This window comes from Clupea harengus, chromosome 3, assembly GCF_900700415.2.
Source record: "Clupea harengus chromosome 3, Ch_v2.0.2, whole genome shotgun sequence".
Lineage (NCBI taxonomy): Eukaryota > Metazoa > Chordata > Actinopteri > Clupeiformes > Clupeidae > Clupea > Clupea harengus.
This window is the reverse complement of record NC_045154.1, coordinates 26,814,300-26,831,799: the sequence shown is the minus strand read 5'-3', so window position 1 is coordinate 26,831,799 and position 17,500 is coordinate 26,814,300. Positions and strand designations below refer to the sequence as shown.

General features: G+C 41.4%; 1 protein-coding gene and 1 long non-coding RNA gene across 2 annotated transcripts in view; one reads left to right on the top strand and one right to left on the bottom strand.

Annotated features, from left to right (window-relative positions):
• LOC105908782 (A disintegrin and metalloproteinase with thrombospondin motifs 20) overlaps positions 1-17,500 on the top strand; it is an 81,063-nt gene that overhangs the window by 56,014 nt on the left and 7,549 nt on the right. Inside the window, exons 27-29 of the mRNA XM_031565208.2 lie at positions 361-522; positions 1,589-1,765; positions 14,862-15,029. Of these exons, the coding sequence (XP_031421068.1) occupies positions 361-522; positions 1,589-1,765; positions 14,862-15,029 (507 nt within the window). The remainder of the gene's footprint in view (positions 1-360; positions 523-1,588; positions 1,766-14,861; positions 15,030-17,500) is intronic.
• Positions 9,396-13,418, bottom strand: LOC116220042. The gene is made up of 3 exons (XR_004163430.1): positions 13,082-13,418; positions 11,889-12,012; positions 9,396-10,929 (listed from the first exon to the last, which is right to left on the bottom strand). It is a non-coding gene; the product is annotated as an uncharacterized LOC116220042 (long non-coding RNA).

Here is a 17,500-nt window from a genome sequence, read left to right as displayed (position 1 = left end):
GAGGGAGACTTTCTCAGATGTAGAGATGCATGTTTGCATAGAACTCACACTGTGTAGATACACATGCAAGTATCCTTACAAGTATGTGATGCACTATTTCCATTTGACTTACGTAGTTTGGATTTGACTGTTTTCTGATGTGTTGGAGCTGGTAATATTTGCAGCTGTGCCATTGGTCCCTGCATTCACGAGAATAACTGTGGATTAAAATAAATGAATAGTTTAGTCCTTTGCATAAATATGCATGTGAGGAGAATATGACTCGTGTGCATATGAAACACTGTTTGTGCATGAGTGTATCTGTGTGTATGAGTGTGTCTGTGTGTGTGTTTATGGCTCTATGTGTGTGTCCTGACTCAGTGCTCCAGCACCTGTGAGGGAGGCTTCCAGCGGCGTGTGGTGGTGTGTCAGGATGCCGAGGGCCGCGGCACCAACCACTGCGACGAGCGGGTCAAGCCGGACGAGTCTAAGCGCTGTGACTCAGGCCCCTGTCCACTCTGGAACTATGGCATCTGGGGAGAGGTAAGACTTCTGGGGCCTTCGATCTCCTGGGGCCTCACCAAGGGGCTTGGTCCCCCTCGTTCTGGATACTGTTTAATTGGGAAATGTAAATTAATGTTTCCCGATGCAGTTTTTTGAGAAAGTTCATAAACATCAAACAAGCTCATAAAAGCTAACACTTTCAAATGGAAAACTAATTAAAAAGGAATGTGCTCGTGTGGGTTGTTGTTTTAAGTGTTTGCCGCTTTTTGACACCGAAAATGAGGCAAAAGAATTTTGTAATTTTCTTTTGGTCTCCTTACTTCTGAAGCATATTTTCTCTCCCACTCTCAAGTTCACGTTGTGACGTACCGGCTCAAAGTACGCAACATAAATGGGGAGACCACGCACGATTTTAATAATAAGAAGGGAATTTAATAAATAATAAGGGTTTAACACAGACTAGAAATACTGGAATAGTAAAGCAATAAACATCAACTACGTGTGGTGTAAGTCAGTGTAGAGGAATAGCCCAAAGTGTGGTGTGGATCAGTATAGGAGCACCAAACAAAACACAACTGAAGCACAAAAGCCGCGAGGAGGAGAGAGAGACCGCCATGTTGGAATTGTAGCCCTTATATCCTCCAGCCAACCACGCGCACCTGAGCAGAGACAAGGACAAAACCAATATTCCCATCTGCCCGTGGGCGGGGTTAGCTGGGTCGTCACAACGTCAATCGTTGACTGGACTGTTTTTCTTTGTGTCTTTCTTCTTTGTGTCTGTTGTGTTACTATGTTACTTTCCCATTCTTTCTCCCTCCGCCATCTTGTACATTTCCTGTTTCCCCTCTATCCACACTTGCTTCATGTTTGTCTCTTCTTCCAGGCCTGTGGTTCTTAGTTACCCTTCTGTTCTGTCTCCATCACAATCTTTCACTCTTCCTCCTATAATGTCAATTTTTTTGTCCATGTCTCTCCATTTATGCCTGTGGCCTTGGGTCAGATCCTGTCCAAACGTCCTCTCTCTCGCCCTCTCATTCTCTCTTTCTCAGTCTGTATTCGTAGTTTTCTCGTTGTGTTCCTCACTAACTCCCGGATTCTCTCTCAGTGCACGCAGACGTGTGGTGGAGGCCGGCGCACGCGGCTGGTGGTGTGCCAGCGACCCAACGGACATCGGCTGAACGACCAGAACTGTGACGTGCTGGACAAGCCGCCCGATGTGGAGCCCTGCAACCACCAGCCCTGCCCGGGCAGTGCTTCCTGGCACAGGCGACCGTGGAAGCCGGTACGATAGTATTCCTTTTCCTTTACCCAAACCCCCCCCCCCCATCCAATCCCAGCCCCACCAAATCGTACCCCTTTGCTCCCTTTCACTGTGGTGCGTCCCATGGCGCAAGTACTTAATTACAGGGAGTGTACTTCTGGCCCATACGTTGAGTGTGTGTGTGTGTGTGTGTGAGTGTGTGTGTGTGTGTGTGTGTGTGTGTGTGTGTGTGTGTGTGTGTGTGTGTAGCACTCATGTGCTTATGGAGTGCTAGTCGCGGCGTCTGCCCACCCAAGCAGCCTTGACACTGACATGGTGTTAATTAGAGGAGAAACGAAAAGCAAGAAAACACTAAGTGCTGCTCTCCACCAGGATTCATTAGAAACACATGTAAGCAATCTGCAGCAAAGGCTCCAAATGAAAAACTATAAATTAGCAGGACACTTCTGTCCAACCACACATATTTCTGTAGACAGATGGGTAATCCAAACGATATTTACCTTCATTTGTGAAGGGTGAAGTAAACGTCTGTTAGGTAGGTGCCCCCATCTCCCCCTGTAATCCGAGTACACAAGTGTATATTTGTGTATAAGAGTTCTAATATTATATTACCTTTCAAACAGCAACAAATGACTGTTCCTGTATATTATATAGTGTATCTTGTGTACAGTTTGATCAGTGTTTATGTAGTCTGAAGTTTTATTTTTTATTTTATTTTTTTAACTTGAACAATTTTATATGTCATGAGCGTACTATTTGTATTATTATTTTTAACTGGTGCTCTTGGTAAGACCTCTTGTTCATCATCTGAAGCCATAGCTGTTAGCCTATTATGGAGGTGAATAGCACATCGTCTGCGTTTTATCATTGTATTCTTGATAAAAACTTTAGGATATAAAAAGATAAAATACGAAATATGAATTTGAACACAATATGGAGGAATTTCCTCTTCCCCCTACATCCGCATATCATAGCTTCCAGTTAGTGCATTTCTGCCTAAACGAGTATTAATCTTATCCACTTGTCAGCCTTAATTGATATAATTGATTGATAGAATAATTTCTATTTATTATCAACCACAGAGTTATTATTTAATGTTATTTACAACATAATTAGGAAATAAACAGCCTTTGCCTCTGCCAATATCAAACAGGCCATAATTAATAGTTTGTACAGTATGCAGTGCATGTAGACACGCAAAGACTAATGTGTTGCCAGTGTGAGAACATGCATTCCCAAGTTCACTGTTGCCTTTGTTTCCATTATTGAATCATTTCATTGTGGAAAATGTCCCTCAGTAGGATGACTGCCCTAGTCAGGGGGATTATGTAGACTGTTTTCAGCATGACACCATAACAGCAGTCTCCTCCATCTTGGACAGCTCAGATTGATTTCAGCTGCTTGATTCTGCTGTTAGATGCATAATGTGTAATCAAATGCCGCCAGTCAATCCACTGTGAGATTTTTTTTCATGCGTATATTTATTTACTGGGCAACATTTGAAGTGAGATTCAGTGTTTTTACATGGTTGAGTTTTTTCAGCGTTCTCTTTTGAAGGATGAGTGTTTCAATCATTAACAGTCATAGACAGTTATCATTGGCTTGGGAACCTATAAGGTAATACATTGCATTTTGTACCAAAATTCTCTCAGGAAGGAGTCAGACCTGCCTGATCTGGAATTCCGTTTACTCTAAGTCATGCAGTAATGTAGCTCGGGTGCGATTTCTCAGATTATGAATGAAATCAACTGGTGCTAATTCATACACTTCTCACACACTTACACACCTCATATACACACAGTCACAGACACAGACACACACACACACAAAAATGCTAAGATGTCTGTTGAAACACAGAATACCTCTCTTTTTTTCAGTGTGGTCATTTGTTGCTGTTTTGCATTATATATATATATATACATAAATATATTGTGTTTTTTTTTCTTGGGACAGTTTTTTTTATGTTTCTGAAGGATTTATTTCAAAATGAGACTTATTTATTTGTTTACAGTAGGTGATTCACAACTTCAACCTGTTCTTTTGTGTTCTCTTATGGGTGGGGTTTTAGGCAACTCTCTCTTTGACCTTCAACCCCTATCGTGCAGTAAACTCTACTGCCATCCACTTTTCCAAACATCTTCTTTCAATTCCTTTTTTTTTTCCTGTTTTCCATCCACATGAGTCCTTCTTCGCATGTCTCCATCTTCGCATTCGTATCTTGCTCATTGCCGCACTTCTCTGTTACGCGTGGTGTTTCTCAGCCATGCCTCTGCCTGATAGCTGTCTTCACCTAGTGGACCTTTATATTGTCAATTGTTTTGTCTGTGTTACACCCGTCCTCCATGGTTTTCTGTGCTTATTTCCATGCACATGCAAAAGAAAAAGCATACAAATGTTGAATAGCCATTTTTTCACTGTAAATTTATTAAAGATACATAAAGGTTGTGTAATTTTTGTGTTGTCTTTACACATTGTATCACCCGATGGTTCTAGGCAGTCGTTTATATGGATTGTAAAGCAATAAGGGTGGGGTTTTATTGGGCACTTATTGAAAACACTTAAAGCCAATCTACACTGGAATAATAACAGCATGTTTCATCCATGTTATCAGAACTATTAAATGCAGTGGAATATTTGCCAGAAGGGCTGAGATAAAGTCATAACCTGTGCTTAACATGACAAAACAAATTCATTTTTAGTTACGATATGATACTGTGAGGCAATATAATATTTAAAACACTGTGTAGCAACATTCAACATCCCACTACCTGAAATCTGTATTCTAACAGATAAACAGTTTAAATTAAAACCATGCTGAACATCGACACAGTCCCATTGATGGCATATGTGGTGATCTATACCTGTCACTCAAACTGAGTAATTACTAGACTTCCTGAGTAATTGGAACCAAGCATATTCAAGCATAGTCTTTACTCAATAAAGATCGACAGGAGGTAGATTTGTGAAAGATAGAGGAGAGAGAGCTTTAATTGAGGAGGCTAAGTTATTTGCCCAGACAGAATGTCTGCAAACCTGATAAGCTATTTAACTTCCGTGATGAAGTTACTGTACCTATTTAATAATGTCATGTGACTGCTGAACCACCAATCAGTGAGTTCTTTTAGAAGAGTTACAACTGAAATAACGCTTTTCTGCTTTCTCAGCATAGCATGCCAAAGTGTATTAATGCATGGTTGCTTATTGTAGCCATTGGTGTAAAGACCATATTAGACACCGACTTTTATTATATTATTCTCTTCATTATTTATTCTGTGAACTCCCCCAAGAGAAAACATACCTTCTCCAAATCAAACACTGGCTAGAGCACATGTTTACAATTTCAGGAATATGGTTCGCTGTAATGCATTTGGCAGGAAACATTAAAAGTATTGCTTTTACAACAGTAATTGGCATTAATCAGTGCTGGCAAGGCTGTTGAACTTGAGAAACACTACAATGGAAAACTTGCAAAACGGTTGTTTATTGAGAAGAACTTCATATGAGTTAGTTATTAAAGAACAGTGTGTTTGAAATAGAAGACCCATTGGGCATTGCTTTAGAAAGACATTTCAGAAGAATCACATTTATAATGAAATTCAATTTCTGGAATTGCACAAAAATGTGTTATCTCTATGAATAATAACATGTTCAAATAGCATTATTGTAGTGTGTGTGTCAGTCGACTGGTTCATAGGAGGTAAAACATGTTATATAAGAGACATACATTTTAGCAGCTGAAGTATTATGTGCCATATCAACAGTGATGTTTTATGGCTAGTATTAGAGCATATATTTATACATACACCATTTAGTCATAAGTGATATATATCTGCCAAATATAGCTTGGCATTCAGGAGGACAATTATTATCCTTGTAATTTTGCCAAAACTTGTCTTTTGAATCTGATCTACTGTACATAAAATAAGGAGGCATAAATAGTTGCCCTACATTTCAGCATTTGGTTCATGCATTTTTGTTCTTCTGAGAAAAATGGCAGATAAGCACTACATACCATTCTGTGAAGCCTTGTGTATGCAATATGCTCTATCCAGCTATGTCCTGTAGAAAGCATCTAGTTTATTAGAGGCTTAGGATCTGTCTGGAAAGGAAGGAAATGGCCTGTTTTTTGTAGGTTTTTATTTGCGTAACATTACTGGGATGTTTCTCGTAGCTGCAAAGTAAATTGACCTTTCAACCCAATGAATGAGTTGGTACAGTTATGCAAGACCTGTTTTCACACTGTGGGGCCCCCCTGGAACATGTATAGACCCAGCCTCCTCCAACGCAAGTTTTAGGTCATTTGTCATTTTTTATGCAAAAACAGAGCAAAGAACTAGATAGCAAAACACTCTAGCAAAGCTAGGTAGACTTTTCTTATTGTAAGTAATTATTATAATAGGAAGTCTGTTGTAGAGTATGTATAGGATTCCTGTGTGGAGCCAAACAGATTCATAAGCAATAGCATTTTATGCTAGTCTTCATTATCTGCTTTTTAAAAGACTTACCTTGGCACTCAGACATGTTGGTGATGTTGCATTGTTGCAGGGCATTATTCCAGCTTGCTGTGTGTACCAATTTTTTTTTCTTTTTTCAGCTTGAATACAAAGGGAGGTAACCATCAAAAAACAAAACAAAAGCTATTTCATCAGTTTGTACATACTTTTGTATCAGTTGAATGACTCATTTGGATCCAAAACCTGATACATTTCTAAATTCCAGATTTCAACTACTAAAAGTTAGTGCTGGTTGCTTCCTGACTCGTAGTAGAGGGGGGACGGATTGCTTGAATTGGCCTCCAACTTGACGCTCAGGCTTAAATGAAATCCACATGTCGTATGTATAGTCCCGAGGGACCAGGGGAACCCTTAGGGCGCACGTGATCCCTGTCACTGCTGGGTCAGACACCCCCTGACTTCAGCGAGCTGGTGTTTCCTGATCAGGGTCACGCAGGCAGGCAAGCAGTGAGTTACACGTTCTCCTCACAGCCGGGTTCTTCTCAGAGTTGAGCTGGATGTTGATACTAAATTTGCCTTTGTTTATAGCCAAAGTTATATCACAGGTCAGAAGTAAATAGTTAGCCTTGACGGAATACCCATTTGTCACATTTTGCAGATGTTGGCCAATACATGCAAATTCAACAAAAGTGGAACTTTGACAAAGGCAATTAAGGCTTTATTAAAAGGGCCAAACAGTTGGAAAACATGGAGAAAAGCCATATTTTGAACAGAAGAGTGACCTTGTTTTCATACCCCCATTATTCAATTTCCTGTCTGTTTCAAATCAAAGAAATGTGTTTGACCACAGATTTCATTCCCAATATTTGTATCCAAATCCCTGCCAACCTTGATGCATTGTGGCCAGTTTTTTAAACAGCAATTAAATGCCCAATTAAAAAATGCAATGCTTCATTTGACAGAATAATGAAAAATAAACAAAAATCATATATTATGGTAGAAACAATATAGGTCTATCCCAGAAAATGTTAGAAAGAGTCTTTCCAGTAAATACAGCCTCTCTTTATAGCCGTTAGTTTGGCCTGAGGTTAAAACTTGGTCAGTTTTTTGGCAGAGACTGATATGCTGTGAACTCACAAGAATTCGTTTTTTTGTAAAAATATATAAACTAAAATACTGTAAAATATATAAAACTATGTGTATTTGAACCAATTCAAAAAGCTCTTAGCCTGATATGACATTGAACCATAGGGGTTTGTAAAGCCAGACACTCCAACTGGTTAGGGATACAACAGAATAAAATGAAAGGAGACATCGCAAGCAGTCTGGAAGTGTTTAAGATGGGCTTTCCCTTGTTTGTCACATGATTAGGAGCAGGCCCCATGGAAGACAACCAGACAGCCCTGCTGCTTTGCCTCAAACTTACATCACCAGAACTCCAAGAGATTTTTTAAGCTTAGAAGTGAATCCTCTCTTTGAGGTGATTCTATCATCTTGGAAGGACATATCCCTTAATCACTAGTTGGATTTGAGCTCCTCTGTATCCACAGACTGAAAATAATTCAGGGCGTGTGGTTCATGTTGTTGAGTGAGCTAGTGCCTTGGAGCAACGTTTGGCGATAAGGTGTCATAGAGAAACTCAGTATCCTTGTCAAAGGCAGCTTAAGACCATCACTTCCATTCTATTTCAACTTAAAGAAAAGTTAAACTGGTCTTCCATTGATAATATGACATTTTGTTCTGGTAGTATACAATAGATGTGCCTACCACACTGAGCCAGTTTGACTTCTACTCATTTTAAAGGCCCATTCTCGTTCTATGCGTTCTCCATGACCTGTCCGGTCTGTTTCTCGTTGAGCGCTACACAGAAAGGGCCGCTGGTGCGCAGATGGGGAGGAAATACCAGTATGTCTGTCGGAGACTGCTCATCGATGTTACATACTTAATCCAGTCTCCGGCCATGATTAAAGACGTCGCCATCTGTATCACAGTATGTCTCCCCATCCCGAAAGTATCAAGTTATAACGTCGTACTCATCAGAATAATGAATGGCACTACTCCAGAGCTGAGTGTTTGACCCCTGACTGAAAATATATACCCTTGAATCACAGGCAATGGCAGCTGTCAGGATTTTTCCCTTGGGTATCTTATGCAAACTCAATCACATGGCACACATGCACTTTGCTAGTAGTAGTTCTGATTGCAATGTGCAGACTGGTTAGTCACAAATCATTTTGAACACAAATTTGGGATGAGAACATCTTTTACAAACTTCTCTGGTCACAGTTAGCCAACAGCTTTATCAAACAGATACTATTTAACACAGCATGCAGATTTTTAAGGTATTTTTTGGTAGGTAGCTATTTTTTTTTATAACATCGTCAAACTGATGGTGTATACTAGTAATGGTATATAGTAGTAGTAGGACAGGTAAACACACCTGTCATACCCTGGGGCCATGCTATGTCGTTTTTTGCTACGGGCTTGAAAACGCACAAAATGTGTGAACAGTTATTACAGCATGATGCCACCAAATGTATCCTAGAAACACATCGGTCAGCGAGCTAGCTAGCTTTGATCAGTGCCAGCTGTGTAGTTGGATTTGTTTACAAGGCAAGTCTATTCCCTGTTGGCTAGTTAGCTTGCTAGTTTCAGACAAAACCTGTAATGCCTCTTTAACATGAAAAGGTGGTCAACTATGTTCCTTATGCTCTACAGCAAATCAAAGAACCTTTCACAACCTTTGACTTACTGCTTGTGATGAAAATGCCAAGGCATGGGTAAACTTTCTGGCCGTTGGCAGCTAGTACTAAAGTATTAGAGAGAGGGGGGCAAAAAAAGCACTATTTGAACATACATTTTGCCATTCTTTCCTTCTAGCCTGCAAATTTCTCACTGTTTTTCTGGTGGTCATCTCAGTCAGCAGTCTCTTTCCCATTGACAGCATGGCTAATGCATTCAGTCTCTCCTGAGTCACGGTGTTGGTGAGAAAATTTGTAATTCTTTTCAAGCTCTCACTCTCATGACCACTCAGCCAGCTCAAAAGCTCCACTAAATTTCACGGTCTTTTGTTCTGAACAGGATGTGGCGATTTTTGTCACCTCTTTCTTTGCGCCTTCCAGTGTCAATCATTTGGGCTTCATCTAGCTGTTCAGCGATAATGATCTGGTATTGTGCTGATGGCTGCAGCTACTTTTGTGCTATTCGCATTTTTTTTTTTCAGAAAGATTTCAGAAGTTTTAGGTATGTTGTTGTCAACTCTTTGGTGTCAAGACACTGCATCCAGCTAGCCAGCTCCATGATTCCACTCGAAGTTGTCATCTCCTGAAAGTACCTGTCAGCTAGCTACGTTTTTTTTTTAAAATTTAAATTGTAATGAATGCTGGCACGACTACAGGTGCATTGTATGTGTAAACTATATTTATTTCATAATAATTTTCCATTAGCTAATTCATTTATGTTCAATATGTTTAAGTAGATTTTCTTCTCTGAAAATGCTGGCGCCTGAGTGCCCTGCATTAACCAGCCACCACTGCCTGCACCTGCGCTCACTAAAGAGACAGCTAATTGCCCATGGGCCAGAGCAGACTCAGTAAATACAACATCTCACACTGCAACGTAGAACAACATCACCTTCTAATGTCCCCATTAAACTGAGCAGTGTAAACACAGGGCGCAGGGCTAGCAGGAATGCGCTAATGAGAGACATGCGGAGCAGGTGTTGAGCGTCAGCAAACCCCTAAATGAGAATTTGGGACCTTCCCACTCAACTCTGTCTTTGATACCAATGTCTCTGGATGCTAAGATAAAAAGGGTAACGCTCGAAAGTATTGAACAAATATACACATCCACAGACATTAGTAAAGTATGTTGTATGATGAAGTTGACTGAGAGAAATCAATTTTATTATTGAAATGTAACTAAGCCACACTGTCCAGTCAGTCTCCAAGCTCTCTATTTCCTTATCTAGCAAGCTAAGGTGTGTTCATTGAATACCCAAGAGAATTCCGTAATGCAGGGGGATGAAAAATTTAAAAATAAGTTCCAGATGAGCTTTTTGGGGAGAACAGGTCCAAGTTATGTTGTTTGGTGTTGACTTATGGCTGCACAGTTTATCTTTGCTGAGTGGTGTTATCTTACAAAGAAAACTGTGCACAGAAAACTCTATATGCTGTCTTAGCAGTGTTTATTTGACCGCCATGCTTTCTCAGAGAACGGCAATAGCAAAATCATGGCTTCCTCAGCTGACTGGACACTGATTTTTGAGAACCACAGCCTGTGTCTGTGTAATCTATGTAACAACAGTGACCACATACCTTGTTCGCCCTAGAAAATATGTAAACAAGTGGAAGTTGTCCATTGTTGTAAGCGCGGTTCGTCCTTGGGCGGAATCTTCATGCCTCAAAACAAAAGGTGGCAGTAACATAATGAAATAAAACATAGGAAACTTTGTTTGCTACAGCTGCTATATTCAGGGGACAGCTAAGTGTCTTCATAACTGTGTGTGGTTATGAGTTTAATATACACATTTTTATGTAAAGCGTGTTTAAGTTTAAGCTCAGTTGCTCTCTTTTGTGGTGATCAGGTCAGGGTGGTTATTTTCACCCCGGCAGATGATTGATCTGTGGCTCGGCCTCCGGCATTCCACCCCTCAAAGCCTCCACTCTTCCCAGCTGTTCCCACGTCGACAGCATGTGTTATTTTGACTTCTCTCCGCTGTGAAAAAAGGACCTTGACACAAGGGGAAAAAGGCACATGCGTCTTCCTGTTCTCTTCTATAATCCCCCTTGTTTTTGTGACATACTCTGGGCTTGTCGTGTCAGTTAGCGATGAGCATGTTTCAACTAGACTGATAGCTCATTTTCAAACAGCCTCCAGTAAAATGATGTCATCTGACCTTCACTGCAATAATGAGACTCCTTATCAGTTAGTCATAGAAATATGGACAAAAAAAGGAGATTACCCCCCCCCCCCGATCTTAGATTGTTGCCATGTGATCAGCATGTGTATTGTGTGTCTGCTAGTGAGCGGTGTAATATTCTGGACTGTCTTCACACAACTCTTGAGTTTGGACTGGCTGCAGGTCAGTGCTGAGCCCCTTTGAAGAGCCTGTGCAACATGGGAGCACATATGCTTGGTATTATGATCCCTTTGCTGTGTCTGCCCTGTCTGCTGTGATCGGGAATTCAAACTTGCCGTTCACATGTTCATATGGATATGGTGTTAGTTTGGACATGGGACTAGTTTATGAAGCATTTATTTATTAAAATACAACTCAAATTGTTTTTCTATACTGTTTTTACTACTTTTACCTCCATATGCATTAGAATGTAACAGCTACATCTGTCATCCTTAGTCAAACACCATCAAACCCCCCTCAACTCTGAAGAGCTTGAACTTGCACCCAAGTAATGGAATGACACAAAAGAGTAAACACAGCATATTTACCATCTAAACGACTTGGAGGAAATGTACGACATCTCTAAACATTTAGCGGAGATGTTAATGCATTTCGGTCTTTGATATGTGTAAGCTTAGATTAAACTGCTGTGTTTTTATATTGTTAAACAATAGCAATATTCAAATACAACAACATAGTTGTGTTTTTATGTGTCTTTTAATAAGTCGTTCATCTAAATCTAATATGGACTGTCTTGGAAGATGCCAAAGATCAGAGCCAGTGCAGTTACCTTTGCTGGTTGGTAATGGACAAACTCTGGTCTCCTCATGCCTTAGAACCTCTGTCTCACCGCTTGGATGGTCTAAAGGACAGTGCAGGGAACTGGATCATCTTTAGCCTGCAGCCGGGATTCCCTACACACAAAAAACCCCTCAATGAAGCAGTTGATGAAAAACAACCCTCCACAGATAGACTGCCATGGCTGACGCCACATTCATACCACCCTTGGTCGGGCCCTTGTACAATTTCTCTTTGTGTCATGATCTACTGTAAATACCACACAGATACAAAAACAAATCATACATATACTACCCATAACTGTACATAATCTGAATTGAGTGTATACTTTTCGGCATTTCAGAGCAGTGAAATTCTAGAGACTGCTGTTCAAAATAGGTACTGCTAGCTGTTAACATCAGCTTGCTTGTATTTCACAGCTAGTTTTAGGAGTTTTCCTTAACAACAGAACCGCAATCATGTTTCTTTATGTAGAGAGACGTTTTTGGCACGTACGAACCAAAGGTTTCGTTTGATGAAGCATTCCTTATGCAGTAACATACATTATTTCCAGATGACTATCTTTGGCTTATACCAGACTTAACCCACCTAGTCATGTGAAATGAATTGTTGCTACAACGTGGGAGGGCAACACCATCTCCAAAGAAAGGCTTTTCCCCTTGGGACCCACAGGGGTATTAGAATGACATGACTGTGCTCATACGTTTTTTTTGTACAACTTGACATGTCTTTCATGTTCCCAACTGTCGCCTCTTTACCCTCAGAGGGACCCAGTCTAAGTCTGGTGTACTATATAGCAACAAGACACATCGACATTCAACACTAGAGCATCACACTCCATGCAGCAACACTTAAACACATGGAATCCAACACAGTACACTAAAACATAGTTTACATTTATAACACAGTACACTAAAACATATCGAAAATTGCCATTATTGCATTTTACATTACATTCGTTTTCAATTGAATAGCATAAAGCCATACATGTTTGTGATCTAAAGCATACAGCATACACATAATCTTTGCAATATGAAATAGATTAATGTTATAACTTTGCCCATACAGCAAGTCAGTAACTAACATTAACAACAAATCTATAATTTATATGGCAAACACAAGTCAAAGTCAAAACGTAGATAGAATAACAGTTTTATTATTCTAGTGAAAGTGCGGTTGACCTACCTTCCTGAGTTGTGAGCATGGCTGTGTTCTCTCCTTGTCTGAATTGAGCGGGGGTGGCTGCCCTTGCCCCATCCTCTTTGCCCTGCTCCTGGAGGTGAAACTGTCCTCTGGTCCCACGCACACTGCCAGCTTTTCTGAGCGCTCCGCTACCAGCCCCTGGTGAACTAATAGCTGACAGATGGGGGCCCTTTGGAGAGAGGAGAGGGAGGAGCAGACTGCCATATAATGTCCTCTCCAACTGCTGAGCTGCAGATATGGCTTGGTTGAGGAACACTGCCTGTATGGCTGTGATTTTCTTTTTTCCTCTCTTTTTTCCTCCTCTCTCTCTCTCTCTCTCTCTCTCTCTCTCTTTCTCTTTCTCACTCTCCTGCTCCCTTCCCTCTTCTCTCTTTTCCAGCAGTAAGGAGGAGCTTCCCCCTACCTTGCCCCTATCAACATGTTTGCTTGTCTTAGCTTTATCTATGGCGAAAGGGGAGCAGAGTGTTATCATTTCTGAGCAATCTGGAGAGGTTTCTTGTTGTGTGCCTGGCGTGTTGGGGATCAGTCACTTATCACAGTGGCCCTTTGATGTGTACTATAAGATGACGCGGCCCCCGTGTTTAAAATGCCTCTGTAATTACTGTGTGTATGTTATGTATGCATGGCGCAAACCACAAGCCTGTTGCTCTGGAAGGAAATGAAAGCGTGTTGTCTGTTTGAGGACGCTGAAATAGCTGCTGAGAAACCCAGAGCATGGGACAGTGCTAAGAGGGAGTGTTGCACAAACCTGCCTTTATTGCATCCACTTAGGGATGGGATCATCCAGTCCTGCATTTTTTATGATATAGTTTTGTCTACTGAAGTTGTGTCTACTGAAGATAAGAACCGATCTAGGAAAGGCTGTGGACTTGTAGTAAATGAAGTAATGGCTTCATATACCCATTAGGGTTTGGTAAGACCACCAAGATCTCACAACGAGGACGGGAAATGCATCTGTTTAGTCTTATGTAATCTTCTGACGTCATAATTGATCAACAAAGATATATTATGCTTATTATCTGGACTGGAAAATTGGCCAGCCATACACATCCTCCATATTCCATGTAGACTGTTTTGGAGTGGCTTTGTGTCAAGGCTGCCATGGTTGAGCAGGAATAGCTGGGCCCTAATTGCTGTCTGGACTGAAAAAGATGGAAAAGTCTAGAATATTTTCATTTACTGTCTCTCCCATTGGGGTCTATGCTCCCTCTCCCCCTCTCTCTCTCTCTCTCTCTCTCTCTCTCTCTCTCTCTCTCTCTCTCTTTATCTCTCCCTCAGTCTCTTTCTCTTTTGCTCCCTCCTCTGTATGTCAGCCCCCTTATTGAAACCATATGATTGCTGGGCTTTATCTCTGCATCAGTCTCAAAATCCACCTTCCCTCTTTAGTTCTATACAGTACATACCTCAAGCTTTTGAACTCTGGAGTCCAGACAGCCGCTGGGGGATCAGTACATTTTTGGTAGTCATAATTAGGCCGACTAAAAGTAGCAGCTGAACTTCATTTCAGAAGTCACAGGTAACTCATTGATGGTGATGTCTGCAAGATGTACAAACGCTTATGCTTCATGATCTTTTCTGTATGACCGACCAACATCATGGTGTAGACGTATCCTCAATGATCAACCTTATAATTTGTTTCTGTAATGTTGTACGTTTGTGTAACATAATGCTGTAGCCCATTTTAAACCCCCACTTAGGTGGATTGTGACTGTGATTGATGTCAGAGATTCAACTGACGTTGGTATTTTGGCTTTTCTTCCAGTGTTCTGTGACCTGCGGCAGAGGGACCAAGCAGAGAGACATTGTCTGTGTATACCAGAACCTCACCCAGATAGAGGACGAGCACTGCAGTCATCTGTCAAGACCCAGGTCTCAGAAGGCTTGCAGGGCTGGGGCATGCCCCAGCTGGAAAGCCAACAGGTGGAGGGAGGTATGCATTCCCCGCCGCTTAACTCCAAAATACCAGCTAACCCTGCGGCTACCCGCTAGCAGCTGGAGGTTTCCCAGTCCAAGTGGGCCATCGTACCCCAGATGTCCGAGAGATATGTTTGGGTCGTTGTGCACATTGCTATTCCTCTGCAAACTGGAATTAAACATCACAGACAAGGTTTACATTGCCTTTTACACAGTGCACTTGATTTGTGTATCTTAGTGTCCAAATATTTTGGGAGTGTGTGCATGTAACTCTCTAAGAAGGGTTCCTCTAATAACCTGCCAAGTTTGTTTCTCAAGTGTTATCTAGGCTAGGGGGAAGGCAGCCCTGTTTTGCATTACATTTTTTGATTCATACAACAAAATGATACACGGAAATTAATTTCTTATACCCTGAAGCAATCCGTTCAGAATGTGGAAAATTGTATGTCAAATCCATTCTTAGAATTCAGAGAGTGAAATAGCAGTTTTAACCATAATGCTTCAGAAAGAGAAGACCACTCCACTTGTGTCCACTTGAGAAACTAGTTATTTAAAGACAGAAGAAAAAAAGTTTGTGCACAATAGCTTTCTTACAAGAGTGTTTCAAAACTCTTATGTTGAAACTCACTATTGACTGTCAGCAGCCAAGAAATACTCCAAAGAATAGTCAGATAGATATGTTTATCCCCACAGCCAAGAATCCCAAATGGAGGAAGTGCTGTCTTTTAGTGTAGTCAGACCCGCTGGGGGCAATAGGCCATGTTTAGGGAGAAGGTCAGAGTCAGGACGGAGCCGACCGCACACTCAAAACATCCTCCACCGAGGGGCCGTTCACAGGGGGGAGGGGGGAGTACACATCTTGGGTTCAGAGACCAACAATCTATCAGGAGGAAGGTCTGCAACCTCAGGCCGAGTAGGAGAAGACAGTGTGTGGGTGGTTCGAGGATAGATTGAACTGAGGTGTAGTGTAGTTGGACCATACCTGTTCCTGAAGCATGACTGTGAAACTCTTTTTTGGGTGTGCAACGGTAGCCTTCCATTACCTTCCTGAGGTCACAGTCTCTCTGTCTCTTTAGTCTTTCTCTCCCTCTCACGTAGTCTGTCTGTCTATCTGGCTCTCTATCCACCACGAGGGGCCTCTCACTCACCACTCTGCCCGTCTGGAAGCAATCACCTCCCCTTACATACCAGCGTAAACCATGAAATCCACAAGTAGAGCATAAAGACATGTTTTATATCTTAACATCCATGCCTGTGACAACTTTAGAAAACCTCAGCACCCACTGTTAGGCCCTTGCATCAGCCAGGCAGCCAAGAGGTGGGAGAAGGAACTGGGAGGGAGGTGATGGGGGACGTGGGAGGGGGAGGGAGGTGGGAGGCCTGGGCTGCCTGTGGCTACCCTCACTAAGGGGTGCTTCTTGCCCCCTTTTCTCCTGAGAATCAGAGAGTGGCTGAGGAGTTCATCTAGTGATGTCTCAGGCAACACAATCTGGCCCCCCCCCCCCCCCCGCAACTACATATAAACACAGCTCCCTCCCTGGCATAGTCCAAACACGTGCAGCCAGACTTCAGACACTCCCCAGCAGAAAATATAACTGTCAAATAATGTGTGCTGCCACTTTCCAATGACATGACCCTTAAACACATGTTATCAGTGAGTTTGTTCCTAAAATCAGACTTCATGGGAGTCTAAAACAACAGTCATACATCACGCTTTATGGATTTAATATACCATTCTCTGCTTTATGTTTAACCCCACATCATTTCTACACGTTATTTGATGTCAAGTTAAAAGCTTTCGATTTGATGCTCAGCCAAGGTCAGATTTCCATCAGTATTCTTTGTGTTCAGTCCAAACTCTAAATTCCAGATCAACCACAACGTAAAGCAAGTTGAAGTGCGTAAGATGTAAAAAATCATTTGAAAAACATCTGCATACAATTACTTCACTTTTACCAAGCATATTTATACAGTACTGCCCCAGGATCTACCATATGTTGAGGGGAGTATTCCACTGTTCCTAAAGCCAGCTAGAGTTTAATCAGGGAGACACTGGTGGGAGCAGTGCAAGTGTAATTATTCTACAAAAACTTCAAAGAGATTGAAGGCATGATATACCTGTGTTTGAACTGATGATCAGACTTCACTAGACAATACAAGCCAGACACGTTTTAGAAGATACAGAGGTCATAGCTTAGGTTGTTTATCAACATTCCTTTTATGTCTTGGTGAAGCCCTTTTAGAGGACTAAATAGGAGTTTTGTTTCAAGAAAAAGCATTTAGTTCAAAGTGAATAAGAAAATGCTCAAATGGTACTCTAATAGCTACACTGCAACTCATGAACACTCTAATCTAACAACATCTCCATATATGAGCTATCACCAGTTGAGTTCAGTGACAGGTCAGTTTAATTTTTTTCATGAAACATGTCTCTGTGTGTGTGCGCGCGCGTGCGTGTGTGTGTGTGTGTGTGTGTGTGTGTGTGTG